The sequence below is a fragment of the Aristolochia californica genome, unplaced genomic scaffold (genome assembly GCF_029961685.1).
Source record: "Aristolochia californica isolate CCGP_79_NKW_82.1479 unplaced genomic scaffold, dmAriCali1.0.hap1 SCAF_1, whole genome shotgun sequence".
Lineage (NCBI taxonomy): Eukaryota > Viridiplantae > Streptophyta > Magnoliopsida > Piperales > Aristolochiaceae > Aristolochia > Aristolochia californica.
The window spans coordinates 3927919-3946091 of NW_027181770.1; the positions used below are offsets into that span (position 1 = coordinate 3927919).

The window sequence follows — 18173 nt, forward strand, 5'->3', positions numbered from 1 at the left end:
AACATTACTCCAAAGAGATTCCGTTTCTGATAGACAAGTGAACGATTACTGCAAAAACTATACTCTGTGGCTCTACAGTTCCTAAGATCCCCAAGAACTCCTCAAAATCAACATCTAAAGGTTAAACCCGAGAACAAAACAATTAATCCGCGATACCAAATTCTCCCAATTCCAACAATCCAACCGCCCCGACCACCATTCAAGATGCAAATCTTAAGCTAGCAACATATTCAGTTTGGAACAGTTGAATTCCGATAAAGAAACCCAATAGTGATACAGTTTCAGCACCCCCAAGAAATTTATAAACTTTCACGCTACCCCAACCCCAAAATCCAAGCTTTAAAATCGACAAATTAGCAACGAAATAATTCTCACCTTCCGATAACATTCTATATATCCACCGTAAACAGCAACATGATCAAATCACCAATTCCAGTAACGTGACCAACCAAAACCCAAGAAAGAAATGATAATATTCAAGAGGGATTGAAGCAAATGAGTGACGGAAGTGTTAAATTAAAAGTAGAAAATACCACGGGAAGGAAGATCAAAATATATCACACCGATAGAGGTGGAAAGTATTGTTCGGAGTTATTCTCTGAATTTTGCAAGTCAAACAGGATTATCCATATGTTTAGTATGCCTTGTACACCTAAACAGAACGGTATTGCTAAAAGGAGAAATCAAACCTTACTAGAGATGGTAAGATCTATGATGGCACTTAAAAATTTACCAATATCTTTTTGGGGGCGAAACACTATTGACAACAACCTATATCTCAAATAGAGTGTTTTTAAAGTCGGTTGAGAACACCTTATGAGGTATGGTCAGGCAAAACTCCTAGTCTTAACCATTTTAAAGTATGGGGATATGTTGCTCATGTTTTAAATCTTGATCCTAAGGATAAATTGAAGGCTAAGACTCGAAGATGTTTATTTGTTGGGTACTCTAAACATTTGAAAAGATATAGGTTATATGATCCCAAGGAGAAAGTGATTATTGAAAGTAGACATGTAAAATTCGTTGAGGATAGATTTGATTGTGATGAAAATTTAGGTACGAAGTCTCACTTGGAAGAATATGTTGAAATGTCTTCTTCTGAATCTCCTTCTAATATAGAGAATTCCACACAAACGGATATTCGAAGAGGGACTAGAGAAAGAAAACCTAGTCAATTCCTATCATCTTTAGATTTTTATACCTATGCTGGAAAAACTTATGAAAGAACAAGGTTGAATGAAAACGTTACTGATCCTGACACTTACGAGTAAACACTCCTTGATGTGGATTCCGATAAGTGAAAGTCGGCAATGGAAGAAGAGATGGACTCTATGTATAAAAATGAAGTTTGGAAACTTGTAGATCCTCCTACATCGGTTAAGCCCATCAAATGCAAGTGGATTTTTACAAGGAAGAGAAATGTTGAAGGTAAAGTTGAATAATTCAAAGCGCATCTTGTTGCCAAGGGTTTTACTCAACAATATGGGATTGATTATGATGAAACATTCTCTTCTGTTGCACGAATACTGTCTATTCGAGCTCTCCTAGCATTGGTTGCATATTATGACTATGAGTTGTTCCAAATGGATGTTAAAACTGATTTTCTAAATGAAAATTTGGATGAGGAGATTTATATCGAACAACCACGTGGATTTGTTAGACCTGGAACTGAAGCAAAGGTGTATAAGTTAGACAAGTCTATTTACAGTTTGAAACAAGCCTCAAGACTATGGAATATCAATTTCAATGAAGCAATTAGAGCGTATGATTTTACTCAAAATCCAGAAGATCACTGTGTTTATATCAAAATAGTGGGGATCGCATTGCCTTTCTTACTTTATACGTAGATGATATTTTTATTTGTCGTGAATGATATTCAGTTAATCCAACGTATAAAGACATGGTTATTTTAGACATTTGATATGAAAGACCTCGGGGAAGTTTCTTATACTCTTGGCATTAAAATTCTACGAGATAGAGAGCTTTTCGAAAATTGAGTTTGTCTCAAAAGAAGTATATCGACACTCTTCTGGATCGGTTTTACATGTCCAACTATATACAAGGTCAAGTACCTTATGATAGCACTAGAAAGATGAGTCAGGTGGATTGTCCTTCTCGCCTCAAAGATAAGTTGGACAAATCTAGGTATCTATACGCTTCTGTTGTGGGGAGTTTTATGTATGCTCTTATATGTACAAGACCTGATCTAGCTTATGTTGTTGGGTTTCTTAGTCGGTTTCGGGCTAATCCAGGTTTCACTCACTGAGAAGGGGTTAAATGGGCAATGCGCTATCTAAAACGAACAAAGTCATATGCTTTGACTTATCAGGCGGACAAGTTGGAATTGATTGGTTATTCCGACTCAGATTATCAAGGATGTATTGATACCCCCAAGTCTACTTCCGGTTTTATCTTTATGTTTGGCGAAGGTGTCATTTCTTGGAAAAGCAAAAAGCAAGACTGTGTCGCGCAATCAACCATAGAGGCAGAATATGTGGCTATGAACTTAGCTACAAGGGAAGTTGTCTATCTTCGCAAATTCTTGCGAAGTCTTCTAGTGGTAGACTGTGTGAATCGACATATTCCTCTCTTTTGTGATAACGCATCTGCTATTGCTATCACGAAATATCCAAAGTGTCAATCCAAGGCTAAACATATCGAAGGGACATACCACTACATACGAGACATGCTGAGGAAGGAGAAAGTTGTTATTTGATATCTTCTTTGGACAACTTAGCTAATCCACTAACCAAGTGTCTTCCCGTGACCAGTTTCACTTTCCATGTGGGGAACATGGGTTTGATTTGTTTATAATTGATGAGACCAAGTGGGAGAACATTGTTTTGGTATGCATTGAGGTCTCAATGATTTGTAATTATATATCATGACATTGTAATTTATATTCGATGGAATGACCATTTTGAAAGAATGATTTTGAAAGAATGCATATGCTTTTGTGTGATAATATGAGTACTCAGTGTATGCCTTGAGATTTAGCTTCCCTATTAGGTATGCGCTTGTACGTGTATACGTGAGGGTCTCAATAGGGAGTGACGGTTGAGTCTCTAAATTGTCTAGGCCAATGAGATTGCATGGCACAGTTTCCTTCACAGGTAATACTCATGCTGGTATAGAGGGTTACCCTGAGCTCCTCAGGTACTGAGTATGCTATGGACGGTGAAATGCCTTGATGTCCAGCTTTTCTATTAGGTATATACTTGTATGTATATACGGAAGGGTTTCAATAGGAAGTTAAGGTTGGATGTCTAAATTATTCAGGCCTATGGTACTGATTAGGCACTGTTACCTTAATGGCTAATATTCGAACTGGTATAGAGCTTTACCCTGAGTTCAGGTTTGATTATGCTATGAATGGAGACCGTTGAACTTGTAAATTAGACAAGTATAGATTTAGTTTATGCCCCAACCTTGGATATCTAAGATATATATTGTCGAGGCCCGGGTTAACTACACATGTATATTAAAGTATTTAAGGTAATATTTATGGTTATGGTATGGTTTTATGTGTCAAGATTGAGTTTTCATGTTTTTCGAAAATCGGTATTTGAAATGGATTTGAAACCAAGTGGGAGTTTGTTGGAATTATGGTTTCAAATATATTATTTATGAAATAAAATTACCATGATTTTATAGGTGTGGGGTCCACTTCTAGATGTTTTGTCATTGGATGTTTAGTACATGGAATAATGGCCAGCACATCCCCTGTAGAGGTAGATTAATTAGGTGCATTGACTTAGTGGACACATCACTTGGGAATAAGGAGTTGTATCTCTCCTAAGAGGATGTATCCTTATGAATAGTCATTAGTGTCATACCCTTTAGAAATCTAAAAATTCCTCCATGGTCTTACAAGTGAGGTTAATGCTATTTGCACACCCCAATCTGGCTGAACCGGAGAAGTTTATCACTTATAAATGAATTATCAAAGGTTATCATGTGCACTTCAAGTTTTATTTATATTCTTCAAGATGAAAGGTACACTCTTTTTATTCTTTTTATTTCAATCCTATGATATATGTATGACTATCATGATAAGGAGAATTATGGAGGATTTAATATCTATTTCTATAATATTTATTTTATTATTATTAGATATCAAGTCCAACACCAGAGAGGGATGAAGAGAGCGTGAGAGAGAGAGAGTGAAAGTGAATTCAAAGGGTGAACCTTTGGATTCCACAATGAACACTCGTGGGTTACGAATATCGTTTAATGAAAGTTAGTTCTCGCTTCTATTTTAAAAAATGTATGAAACGAATTCGCGCAGGAAAAATATGGAGAATCCCTTAAACTTGTAGATTGTCAAAATCTTGAGGGGTTTGAGAGCAGGAAAAACAAGGAGAATGGACTCTCCTCAGGGAAAGATGGTTCAAGAAATCGTCGTTCCCTTATGAATACGTTCTTTACGAGGGGAGAATTCCGAGCGGTCTCCTAACTATTGTGAAAAATCTTCGTGTCGCCGGGAGCCGTCCTGCTCCGTCGAAGGGGATGTCTGTTTCACTAAGAATCCTGCATCCTTCCCTGGAATCGACATTGACTATCTTCCGGAGGTGACGTACGGGACCCATGAGTCTCTCATCCGCACTCCTGCAAAAGAAGACAACGCCGGGTAAAGTGGGTTTTGGTGCAGAAGCCGCCGTGAGGACGCTGGTATCCGCAGGCAACGAAGAGAATGCCGGAGTTCGAGAGACGATGTCTCTAGTAGCGGTGGAGGCATTGAGGTTTTGTGCTAATGTAGTGAAGAAATTCGGGTTTTAAGAGTTAAAATTAGCAACCGCGTTTCCGGATTTCAAATCAAATCCGGGTTCTTCATCGGCACCCTGAGAATTACTGCCGCCTGCGCGACAGATCATGGAAAGGTGATTCTTGTTGCTGATGATGCTGCGGAAAAAAGGTTGTGTGAGTCGAACAATGTCAAAAAGAGGCTTCAAATAATATCTTTTAGATGACATTGTTCTCCGGACATTACATTCTAATTTTAAATCTAATTTAGATCTTAAAATCTGGGAAAAAAATCACAGAAATAATTCGTTTCACAGAAATAATTCGTTTCCTATAATCACGCTAACAAATTTACAATCAACTCATTGCAGCTTTGCACACACTCCCCTAGGGAAAGTGAGATATAATGTAAAATACTTGTTTGTGTGTGCGCAATAGAAGGTACAGTGTAAAGTATTTATTTGTATTAGTGTACACAATGTAAAGTACTTGTTTGTGTTAGTGTGCACAATGGAAAGTGTGGTGTAAAGTGCAGATAGATTATTTATTAAATAATATTTTGATATATTTGACTTTCAAAAAATTAATTTAATATTAGTTAATAAATAAATATATTAAATATAATAATTAAATAAATGTTTACTTTTATATTATTAAAATTGTAATCAAGTTTTAATTTTGTAATATCTAAATATGAAATAATTATACAAATATCGTACTACACAAACATCATAATAATAAAAATAAAAATAATACAAATATAACTCAATCACCTTTTTAATATAAAAAATTATATTTGTTCATACAAAAGTACAACACAAAAAATATTTAGTAGCATTAAAACATAATAGTCAATAATTTTGCCATATCTGAATTATTAAAATATCTCGATAATATGACGATCTTGCAGATTGTATTGTGGACTCCCTCTGAGTACTTCTTTGAGTATCCACATCATCCTCAACATCATCACTACTATCACTTTCTTCATTTTTCACTTCCGTTGTTATCTTCATAATGTTCTCCACCAGAATCATTACTTGAATCATTTTCTTCATCTTCAAATAAATCCATGTTATTTTCCATGTGTATATAATTATGCAATACACAACAAGCAATCACAATTTTTACCTGGATATCAAAATAAAAAGGAGCATATTTTAATATCTTGAAATGAGTTTTTAAACGAATAAACAGAAAATAGCTAAATCTGAACCTGCTACGCATCTCTAAACCCCCAACAAGTTAGAAGATAACTACCAAAATTGCGAGTGGCAGCAAACAGTAACAGAAAGAGACATAGAACAGGGTGAAAGGATTGACTCAAGATAAGAAAGAGATTTGAAAAAACCAAAGCATATATGCCAATTTCTTTGTTCGAATGCAAAGAAATTACCTTGTAGGGTTCGTGGATAGAGTGGAGGGAGGGGGAGGTCAGGGAAGAAAAACTAAAATTTAACAGTTAAAACACATAAATCTAAAATCCACATAAACGGGGAGGAAAAACTAAAAGAACAGCCCCTAGAAACCCAAATAGACGAGTCCAATAGATCAGAATCACAACTAGTAACAAATCAAAATCAACAAGAACAAGATCTAAACTAATAAGGACCACAACGGAAAATAAAAAAGGGAATTCAATACATGAAACTCATAAACAATTAAAAAAATACCCATCGATTTACAGGAAGCAATTTTTACCCTATTGTCTTCCGAATCGAGTCGGAAAGGTTGTAGAGAGGGGAGAGAAGTCATCAACAGTCGTCGGTGCAAGGGACAACGAGAGGAAGAGAGTCAAGCGTCGGGGAGAGGTCGTAGAGGGGGCGATTGAAATCGTCGATAGTCGTGAGTGGGGGAGGAGTCAGAGAGGTTGCAGAGAGGGGAGAGATGTCGCCGAAGGTCGTCGGTGCTCGGGACGACGAGAGGAAGGGAGTCGAGCGCCGGAGACAGGTCACACAGAGAGCGATTGAAATTGCCAAAGGTCGGACGCCAGTGAGATAGAAATTTTTTTTTCTCTGAAACCCTCATTCGACAAACCTTCCTTCCCGACAGCCTGAGCCCGATGTAATTGAGGCAGTGAAAGTGAATTCAGAGCTCAACCCCTCTGTATTCACTTTCCCTCCCATTATGCATAAAACGGGGTAAAGGGGGGTTAGTCCACAATAAACTTGAAATGAAGTGAAAAATTCAATTTGGGGGGGCTAGTCCACAATGAAGTGGAATGAATTCCCCCCGCATTACCTAGGTCATATCAAATAAGGCGTTAGTGCAGAATGATTTGAATTGACCCAAGATAACAAGTTTCATCTCCTCAGGCAAAAACGATGGAAAACTGATTCCGCCCTTTTTTCGACTCATTCACATACCACGAGCGACGACGTCTCTTCTTCCACCCCCTCGAAACGAAAAATCCCTCTCATTTCCTCTTCTCCTCTCGCTGGGCCTTCGTCTCCCGACGAATTTTTTTCCCCACCTTCTTCTCTCATTTTCACTCTCTTCTCCCTCTGTTGGCTCTCGTCTTCATTCTCTGCTCCCTCTACTTTCTCTTGTCAACTCTCGTTTTCGCCCCATCTCCCTCTCTCGTCTCTTTCTCTCTCGGCCTTTCTCTTCCTTTTCCCTCTCTCTTTTCCCTCTAGGCCTCCATCTCTTCTCACTCTCGGTCTCCCTCTCCCTTCTCGTTCTCGCTCTTCTCTTTCCTCCTCCCCCGATTTCCTTTGATTTAACCTATTCCGGTTTCGATATCCTTCGATTTCCTTCGATCTTCTTCGATTTTCTACAGTTAGGCGTCGATTTCTTCCATTGGGCTTACATTTCCCCATTCGGAGGTGTTTTCCCCCAAATTTCAGAAGGTAAGCCGAAACCCTAAATTTTTTTTCAACTAATTTAGTGTTGTACTTGAGTTAAGTTTAATTTTTGTGCATAATGTATCTTGATTGTGGCCTAATTGTGGGATTTAGGGTTAGGGTTTATAGGATTTAGGGTTCAAATTCGTGTTGATAGGGTTTAATTTCGGGATTAGAGTTAGGGTTTGGGACTTTTAGTGTTTTAAGGTATAATCTTTAGGTTTGGAATTAGGATTTATGTTTTTTTTTTAAATAGGGTTCTCGGTTTTTGGGGTGATAGTGTTTTAAGTGTTTAGGGTTTAGTGTTTGGGGCTTTTAGGGGTTTTAAGGTGTTTTATGGTTGGGGATTTTAGGGGATTTAAGGTTTAGGGTTTCGGGTTTATTTTAATTTGTTTAGGGTTTAGGGTTTGGGGCTTATTTTAATTTGTTAGGGTTCTCGGTTAGGGTTTAGGGTTTAGGGGGTTTAGTCCGGGTTTAGGGTTTAGTGACTGCGAAGCCATATGGGGCTCTACCGGGGGCGTTGGGTGAATTTGGACTCGATGAGTTAGTGTTTGCATTGTTCTAGTAATCTACAATGAAATTAGTTGGATTGATTTTGAAATGTTTTAGAATGTTGTTGAATATGTTTAAAATGATATAGAATGCATTTGCCATGTGGTGAGGAGATTTTGGAGTTATAAATGTCCACCACATGGTATTTTGTTATTTGTTGGTTGTGTTTCTGTGTGTCCCTAGTTACTACGACGGGTAATGGTTGTCTGATTAAAAAAAAATTCATGATGACCATCTTGGATTTAGATTATAAATGATTGGAAGAAGACCACAATCCCCTCAATCATATGACATTTGGACCTTCGATGATGACAACAAAATGCTCGATCTCTTAGTTGAGCAAGTCAATATGGGGAACAGGATGCCCAATGAGGTTTGGAAGCATGAAGTGTATTTGGACTGTGTCAATAGGTTCAATGAAAACGCAGCTAAAAAAAAAAAACTGTTGACCAGTTCAAGAATCGAACAAGATCATGGAAGAAAACTTACCAAACAGTAACAAGTTGTTTCAACATTTAGTGGGTTCGGTTGGGATGCAACCACACATCGAGTTACTGCATGTCATTTTGTATGGCAAGATTATATCAAGGTTAGTAAATTATGATTTACTGTAAAATATTTTGTATGTTTTTCGCATTACTAGAACTCTTTTCCAAGTCGTCTAAATAGAATCTGTGTACCTTAAGGTAAATAATATATTTTTATGTAGTAATTTTGTTCTATTTTATCTTCAGTTATCTTATGTGAAAAATATTTTGTATTGTAGGTAAATATTATCTAGTCGATGCTGGTTATGCAAATATGTTAGGATTTTTGGCTCCATATCGAGGAACTCGTTATCATCTATAAGAATTTGGGGACAACCTTCCTAGAAATGATAAAGAGCTATTCAACCGAAGGCACTCATCTTTGAAGAATACTATTGAACGAACTTTTGGTGCTTTAAAAGCTCGATTACAAATGTTGAAAGTCGCTCCTCCATTTTCTTATAAGATCCAGATGAAAATTGTAATAGCTTGTTGCATATTACACATTTATATACGTAAAGAGGATTACAATGATATGTTTGAATTGGAAGATGATGATTTGGATGATGAGGTTGGTGGAGGAGGTGATGAGGTCCGATTAGCAGGTGAAATTTCAGATGAAGATAGTGATGATAGTGATGATCTTCGGGATGAATGCAACCTATCAACAACAATGCGGAGGCATTGTGCAACAGAATCCACTAGAGCTGCACAATTTTGAGATGCCATAGCGACTAGCATGTGGAATGACTATTAGTGGTTGTACTTTATTGCTTTTGAACATGTATGTTGTCGTTCGTATATACTAAACTAGTAAGTTGATGATGTTAAACGCACAAAACTCGTTGTTAAAAATAATTTACTCTAATTATATTCGTTGTTGTCATTTTATACCTTTTTGTCACGTGTTTTAATTTTATTTATTAAGAATTTTTATACTATATATTATGTTATTACAAAATAATTTATTTATTAATTATATTCATTTAAGTTATTTTTAACTGTTTTATGTACTTTAAATAATTTATTCTAGTCACACGTAGTTGGTATGTTAATTTATAATAAATTGTAAGCACTAACTGGTTTAATTATGCAATTTATATAATTAATTAAACAATTAGGTTTATTTATTATATTCCCTTATGTTATTTTTTAATTTTTTTTAATTTTATATAATTTATTCTAGTCACACGTAATTAGTATATTAATTTATAATGAATTTTAATCATTAATTGGTTAATTATCCAATTGCAATAATTAATTAAAGCATTAGGTTTCTTTATTATATCCCTTATGTTATTTTTTTATTTTTTATTAATTTTATATAATTTATTCTAGTCACACGTAATTAGTATATTAATTTATAATGAATTTTAATCATTAATTGGTTAATTATCCAATTGCTATAATTAATTAAAGCATTAGGTTTCTTTATTATATCCCTTATGTTATTTTTTAATTTTTTATTAATTTTATATAATTTATTCTAGTCACAAGTAATTATTGTTTTAATTTATAATAAACTATAATCATTAATTGGTTTAATTATCCAACTGTTAGAATTAATTAAACCATTAGGCTTATATATTATATTCCCTTATGTTATTTTTTAATTTTTTAATTAATTTTATATAATTTATTCTAGTCACAAGTAATTATTGTTTTAATTTATAATAAACTATAATCATAAACGGTTACTCATTCTCTTCTTTATTTATAAAAGGACATTGGAATCTGTTTTCCAGGTATTAACACTGGTATCTGTTTTCAAGCCACTTCAACTGGCCTGGACTAATACCCAAACATGAGTTGAAGTAGAAACAATTCATTTCACTTCAATTCAATTTTCTATTTCATTTCCACTTCATTGTGGACTAACCCCCCCCCTTCGTCTTAAATGAATTGATTCGATTTCAACTCATTCTGGCATGTTAGTGTAGACGAGTTCAAGTGCACTGAAAAACAAATTCTAGTGTTAGTACCCCCAAATGAAAAGTATGATACAAACAAGAGAATGAGTAATCTTTTATAATATACTTAAATATAACATATACCTAAACAGATAATTAACCAAAATAAATATGGTTACTACACTTATAAGTGATTTAACGTATAGTGTTAGAATATATTAATATCCTAATTAATAAAAATAAATAAATATAATATAATAAATAAATAAATTATTTTTTAATAACCTAAGATATGTTTTAACATTAAAAACCACTAATTTAATATAATAAAAAATTAATATAATAAATAAATATATATTTATCAATAACATAATATATATTTTTATGTATTATTAATTAATAATATATTATCACAAAATTTAAACCATTGGTTTAATTAATTATAGCAATGGGATAATTAAACCAAAATAATTTATCAAATATTTATTTTAAATATATTTTAATTATGACTATTAAATCACTAATTTAATATAGTAATTACAAAATGAATATATTAAATAAATAAAAATAATTATTTTATAAATAAAAAATATAAATTATTTAATGTCGTCTTCCTCACGGTGCGCGTCGTCTTTCTCAACAGCGGGAGACTACGGTGACGGAAAGCGGTGTTCCGACGGTACGCCGAGAGGGAGAAGAGAAGCCGAGAGGCCGTGCTCAGCGACAGAGGTCGAGAGGGAGAGGAGAGGAAGGCGGATGCGGGGGGGGGGGGATGAGAAGGGAGGCCGAGAGAGAAGAGAAACTGGGAGGCCGATATGCTCTGCGACGGAGGTCGAGAGGGAGGAAGCCAGATGGAGTGTGTGTGTGGGGGGGGGGGACGAGAAGGGAGGCCGAGAGAGAAGAGAAACTGGGAGGCCAATATGCTCTGCGACGGAGGTCGAGAGGGAGGAAGCCAGATGGAGTGTGTGTGGGGGGAGGGGGGACGAGAAGGGAGGCCGAGAGAGAAGAGAAACTGGGAGGCCGATATGCTCTGCGACGGAGGTCGAGAGGGAGGAAGCCAGATGGAGTGTGTGTGTGTGGGGGGGGGGGGGAGGGGGGGGAGGGGGGGGAGCAAGGCATGCGTCCCACGCGCTTCAATTGTTTGATCGGAATCCAAATTATCTATTTTTTGCTTGTGCGAATGAATTGATGTGATTCACTTAAAGTATAATTCATTTTGGGGGCATGACACTAGAATTTGTTTTCCAACCACTTGAATTCGTTTATACTAACACCCAAATATGAGTTAAAGTTAAATCAATTTATTTTACTTTAATTCAAGTTTATTACGGAGTAACTCCCCCTTAATGAGCTAAATAAAACGAAAATAATTCATCTCACTTCATATTCGACGAACCCCTAACTTAAATATAATTGTTTTTTACTTCCTCCGTGACTTTGGCTTCTTCTACCCAGCGTAAGTGAAATCGGGATGATTTCTGATATACATCGTTCTTCGTAGGGCCATTTTACAGAGGAGGGATGTGACTGCATTAATTGTAATGGACATTGTTCAATCAGTTGTTAATGACGACGAACCGACGATGTAGGGATGTATGGACGGCAAGTCAAACCCTCTTGGCTTCTTCTAGTTTTACAGGCGGCAGTCCAATTCCTACCATCTTTCTTCTCTCTTTTCTTAGAAATGCGTGCACTCTGTAGCATTTCGTTTTCGAACGAAATGGCTAACCAAAATTTCCTTTTCGTCTGCTGTCTTTTCCCATTGCAAGTGTATCGATTCATTTCACACTTGGTTGAAAAGACGTTAATGATGCAACTGTTGCAGAAAGGGAATGGATTAGCCGGCCGTCGTGTCGCCACTCAAAGAGACGCCAAATTGGTAGTTGCCAAAGATAACTCAAGGGGATCAGAGTCGCTCAGATAACTGGTTTTTTCGAACCGATTGGTCGGAGATCACACCGATTATAATTTAGTAGTTAAAGACAATGATACGTAGGGCGGTAGGGGATCCGACGGTGTAAATAGTTGCCCAGTTTTCCCCGTCAAAGCCTCTAACAGCCATCGCCCACCATTCCGTAGACTCCAGTAAAAACAGAGTAAAATCGCCTTCCCTTCCTAGTGGCTACCTACCGGTGATAGTTTTTTAATTCTTGATTCACAGCTATCGGCAATTTCACGGCTTTGTTACCGGAGAGAACAAAACTGGATAGGGGCATTGCGCACGATCACCATCCACGTGTAAACGTCTTTTCTGTTTAAAATATAAGGTACCTCACCGGAAAATGAAAATAGAAGGTGCGTCGATCACTTATCGACGGTGGTTAATGGCCTTGCGCCTATAATAGGCTTCTCGCAGTGGCGAGAAGGTAACGCTGCCAAGTCTCTTTTGTCTCCCTGTCGCTGCTGAAATTTTAATGGCCGAGGAGGTAACGCTGCCAAGTCTCTCTGTCTCTGTTAGGAGAACAACGCAGAGAGAGAAGAAAGAATTGAAGGACATGTGTTGGTCTTGCATAAGCCTTACGTAAAATCTGACATCACCCCCATTTCCATTCGAGACACGATCCAAGTCCCTTTCTCGAATCCTCCTGTCACGACATTAACCCGATCAATAAACTAATTAAACCAAAAAAACTCTTTCAGTCTTTTGTCTTTCTGGTTGAATTATTGTAGCAATTTACAATTTTCTGGCAGGAAGAGAGCTTTCCCTGTCTAGCCTATATAAGGAAGCGCTTGTGTGCTACAATTCCCATTCAGCGTACAGAGAAGGGAGGTTCTTCTGCTATCATCAGCTGCGCTGCTTAGCAAAGCCTTTGGCCTTTTTAGCCTTTTGCCTTATAGCCATGGAAGAGAACCGACCTCACGTAGCTATTCTACCGAGTCCGGGCATGGGCCACCTCATCCCACTCGCCGAGTTTGCCAAGCGACTCGTTCTCCAACATGATTTCTCAGTGACATTTATCGCCCTTTCTGCCGGAGTTCCTTCCAAGGAGCAGAAGGCCTACTTGGATGCGCTTCCCAAAAGCATCCGCTACCACCAACTCCCCTCGCCCAATTTTGACGATGTCCCGGCCGATGCCAAGATCGAAACCCGCATCTGCCTTTCTGTGCTTCGCTCTCTCCCCGACATCCGAGAAGTTGTTAAGAATTTGAAAGAAACCACCCGGCTGACTGCGCTCGTCGTGGATCTCTTCGGAACCGACGCATTCGATGTGGCCAAAGAATTTGAGCTCGACCCATTCATTTTCTTTCCTACCACCGCCATGTCCCTGTCTTTGTTCCTTCATTTGCCGGCGATCGACCAAGCTATTTCATGCGAGTACCGGGATATGCCCGAGCCTCTCAAATTGCCTGGCTGCGTTCCTATCCGCCCCAAAGATCTCTTGGATCCTATTCAAGACCGGAAGAACGAGGCCTACTCCTGGCTTCTTCATCAGGCCAGGCGGTATGTGCAGGCCAAGGGAATCATCATTAACAGCTTCTTGGATCTCGAACCCGGGGCCCTCAATGCCCTGAAAGAAGAGATTCCCGCGGTTCCGCCCGTCTACCCAGTCGGACCGCTTTTACAGTCGGGATCATCCTCCGCGGCTGTGGGTGGCGATGACTCTTTGAAGTGGTTGGACGAGCAACCGGCTGGGTCTGTTTTGTTCGTGTCTTTCGGGAGCGGAGGGACTCTGTCGAGTGAACAAATGACCGAGTTAGCTCTAGGATTGGAGATGAGTGATCAGAGGTTTCTGTGGGTTGTGCGGAGCCCCAACGACGCCGTCACCAACGCTTCCTTTTTTAACTCCCAGAGTAGTAAAGACCCTTTGGCCTTCTTGCCGGCGGGATTCTTGGATAGAACGAAAGGAGTGGGACGCGTCGTGAGCTCCTGGGCCCCTCAGGTACAGATCCTGGACCATGGCTCTACAGGGGGCTTCCTCAGCCACTGCGGCTGGAACTCCATCCTAGAGAGTATCGTAAAGGACGTGCCACTCATCGTCTGGCCTCTCTACGCCGAGCAGAGGATGAACGCGGTGATGCTGGTGGAAGACATCAAGGTGGCCATCCGGCCAGAATTGAACGAAATGAGAGGACTGGTGGAAAGGCATGAGATTGCCAGAGTTGTCAAAGCTTTAATGGAGGGAGAGGAAGGTAAGAAAGTTCGGAACCGGATGAGAGAGCTCAACGAGGCAGGTGCCAAGGTTTTAGCCGAAGGTGGATCGTCTTACAAGGCCCTCTCAGAGGTAGCTTCCTTATGGAAGAACCGCGAGCACAAGTAGATGTACCTGACTGCCCACTCCGGCGTTTTTCTTTCTTCTTCTCCTTCCCTGTCCTCTTCGGCTGTACGTACGTAGGCTACATCCTCTTCTACTTTTGCCGCATGATGTTTACAATCTCAGTTTTCTTTCTTTTTAATTGGTTTATGTATCTATACATTATTTGATGAGGCTTTCCCTGTTAATAGTCTTGTATTCAGATCAGTTAATAATATTCTTCAGTGCGCCGCACAAGGACAGTATCATATTAGTGTGTTTAAACGTCTGGAACCTCAGCTTCCTATTTCCAATGTCCAAGATGACATTTTTTAATCGAGTTTAAGCTAGAGATTAATTTAGAGGCAGCATCGGTTGTTCAAAGCTGAACAGAATAAAATAAATTTGCTTCTACTGACTTCCAATCGAGTGCCGACAGAGCCGCCCTCTCAGATGGATGAGTTTAGAAAAAGAAAGAACTACAGAAGGTGAACCCTTATCCAAACTCAAAATCTGGCTGACCCAATCAAAATCTTCTATTCTAGTTCTATTATCCGTGGATAAATCGGTGAACAAATGCTTAATTTTCAAAGCCACGCGTCACGAAGAAGTTTATACGGCAGAGGCCTGTCGGTTGAAAATTTAGACCAGAATAAAATGGAAAATCGATCGTCTCCTGATGTGCTCGTGATCGTGTGGACATTATAGGCTTGCAATGGAATGATTTCCGCCATTGCCTGGCTTTTTGTAACTCTGCCTTGTACAAATCGAACGGAAGTATATATATCTTCTGCTACTCCCTACTCTTAGAACTCCTTACCCAATAAAATATTTCACTCAAAGTTCAGAACTCAGATGGAGCGCACAACTCCATTTCCGAAACTCTTATTATACAAAACAGGATTGTAAGACGGCCCATCGCAATGGAATGATTGTGAGCTTTAAGGTTTTAAAGCACTAAAAATGTATGATGATGAAATGCTAACAACTGAAAGGTGGGGAATTCGGAAGAGTTTGTGCAATTATTGAACTAGCTATGATGGGATAAAAGATCACCGATCCGCTTAAGCTTTTCCCCATATTCCGATAAGGGGAACGTTTCAAAACTGCAATGAAAAGCAGCAGCACTGAGAACCTTGGGTTGACAAAGTAGGAAAAATCTCTCCGTCCCACAGCTGGGAAAAGATAAGAGGGCAGTGGTGGGAGAGCTTCAGCCATGGCGGTGAAGATTAAAGGAGTACTGTGCAATCAAGAGTGTGGGGTTCCAGTAGGTGGGAAATGATGAGAGATTTCATTACCAAAAAAGCAGCTCCAATTTATCCCATGGGTCCCTTGGATTACACTAGTTGACTGTTCAAGTGTCAGCAAACAAGGCATAAGTTCCAAAAGGCAAAGCATTTCATGAGTATCCATTGAAGAATCTTTCCGCAGAAAAGGAAGTCCATTCTTTAATGGCGATGTGAACGTAAAAGGACCGCTTAGCTACCAGTTTATGTGGTAGTTGAGGATAGTCTTATTTACATAACGAGGGTTACATTTTACCAAATGACAATCCAATGCAAGTTCTGCTAGTCTCTAATCCTTAACCTTCAGGATAAGAGGCCTTTCCACGCCTCATCCCCCATCTCAACTACTTAGTACCTGGGTTTCTTCACCGCTTATCAGTGGAGGAGGTTAGCAGTTCTTTTCTTTTCTAAGGTATCAGCTCGTTATCAACTTGTTACAGGTGGAGAGAGATGATCGAAGAGGTACCTAGATCAACCCTTAGTTACCACCCCCTCAAACAATAGTTGGACATGAGTACAACCGAGTTCAACCGAACGAGTTGGAACCATAAATTCATTGTGTGAAGTAGTTGGGTAATTAAGATATCACGACTCATCTAACACCTATACACAAGAGGGAACCGAAAAAAAAAAAAAGAAAAAAAAAAGATTAATATAAGGACAAATTTAGGTTTTGGGAAGTGTATTTAGACATGTTTACTGCATAAGTTCGTCAAAACTAGTATCTTTCAAGAAGGAGAAGTTGTGTACTTAAGTCCAACCAACATTGAATGTGATTAATTTCTTCTTTCTTAAAAGAATTACTCTATTTGAATTAATTTTATAATATTATAATTATCTCTATTTTATTACTGATTAAACATCAATACCAATGCATGAATAATAAACTAACATAAAGGGAGGGCGGGGGTTGGGTTTAGTCAATAATAAGGTTGAAATAAAGTACACGTGCATTACATAGTTCATTCAATTAGGCCGTTACTAGTGTACCAATGTCAGCGTCATCAGAAAAACACAGGTAATTATCTCAGACTAAAATCGTAGAATCATGATTCAGCACAATTTAGAATCATGATTCAGCCCAAAATTGTGATTTATCCACTTGAAGCCATCGTTTGGGACGCGTCAATTATTTTTTTTTGTCTTGCGCTTTCCTCTCCCTATCAGCCTTCTTCCCCCGATTTTTTTTTCCTGCTCTCTTCATCCTCTCGTTTTTTCCCTCCCTCTCCCTTCTCCCTCTCGGTCTCTGTCGCAGAGCTGTCATTGTCGAGCATCCATCACAGTTGCCAGTTGTCGCTCCGTCGGAGAGCATCCAGTCAAAGCATCTCTGTTGCAGGGCCTCTGGCGTACCGTCTCCTCTGGTGTACCGTCGGAGCGTCGCCTCCATCGTCGTTGCTTGCTTGGCCGTCGTTGTCTCCTTGTCATTATCAACGCCGTGAGGAAGACGACGATGATGATTTAATTTTTCCTAAGTTAAGAAAAATTAAACCATTGTTATATTTATTCATTATATTTATTTTTTAATTACACTATTATATTAGTGATTTAATAGTGGTAATTAAAATATTATTAAATCAAGCAATTGATCAATTATTTTTTGTTTAATTAACCTATTTTTATTTTGGATAATAAAACCTATTTTTCGGCTACTCGTTGTTATATTCCAAGTCATAAACTTTTACTTTTATGTTGTAAATTGTGTACTATTATGAGTAACTCAGTTCATTTTTAAGCATGTTTTTTAAGTTTTAATTTTATTATATATATATATATATATATATATATATATATATAAAGATATATGTTATTAATAATCTATCATAGGTAATTAATAAAATATTTTATTTAATTATTTATTATATTTATTATATTTATTAATTTTATTAATATATAAAATTAGAAATTTAAGACTAGTAATTAAAATATTGTTAAAGAAAGGATTTGATCAATTATTTTGGCTTAATTATCCCATTTTTATAATTAATTAAATTAATTATTTTTTATTTTATAAAAATATTTTTTAATTAATACTACGTAAAAAATCCATTTTCTGTTATTTTTATTTATTTATTTATTTATT

The 18173-nt window shown here is 37.8% G+C and overlaps 1 protein-coding gene across 1 annotated transcript; it reads left to right on the top strand.

The window, feature by feature from the left end:
- The first annotated feature begins 13340 nt into the window (after positions 1-13340).
- LOC137942928 (hydroquinone glucosyltransferase) lies at positions 13341-15076 on the top strand. The gene has a single exon (XM_068788650.1). It carries the CDS (start codon positions 13416-13418, stop codon positions 14832-14834), a length of 1419 nt encoding a protein of 472 aa, XP_068644751.1. The 5' UTR covers positions 13341-13415; the 3' UTR covers positions 14835-15076.
- Positions 15077-18173: the final 3097 nt, after the last annotated feature.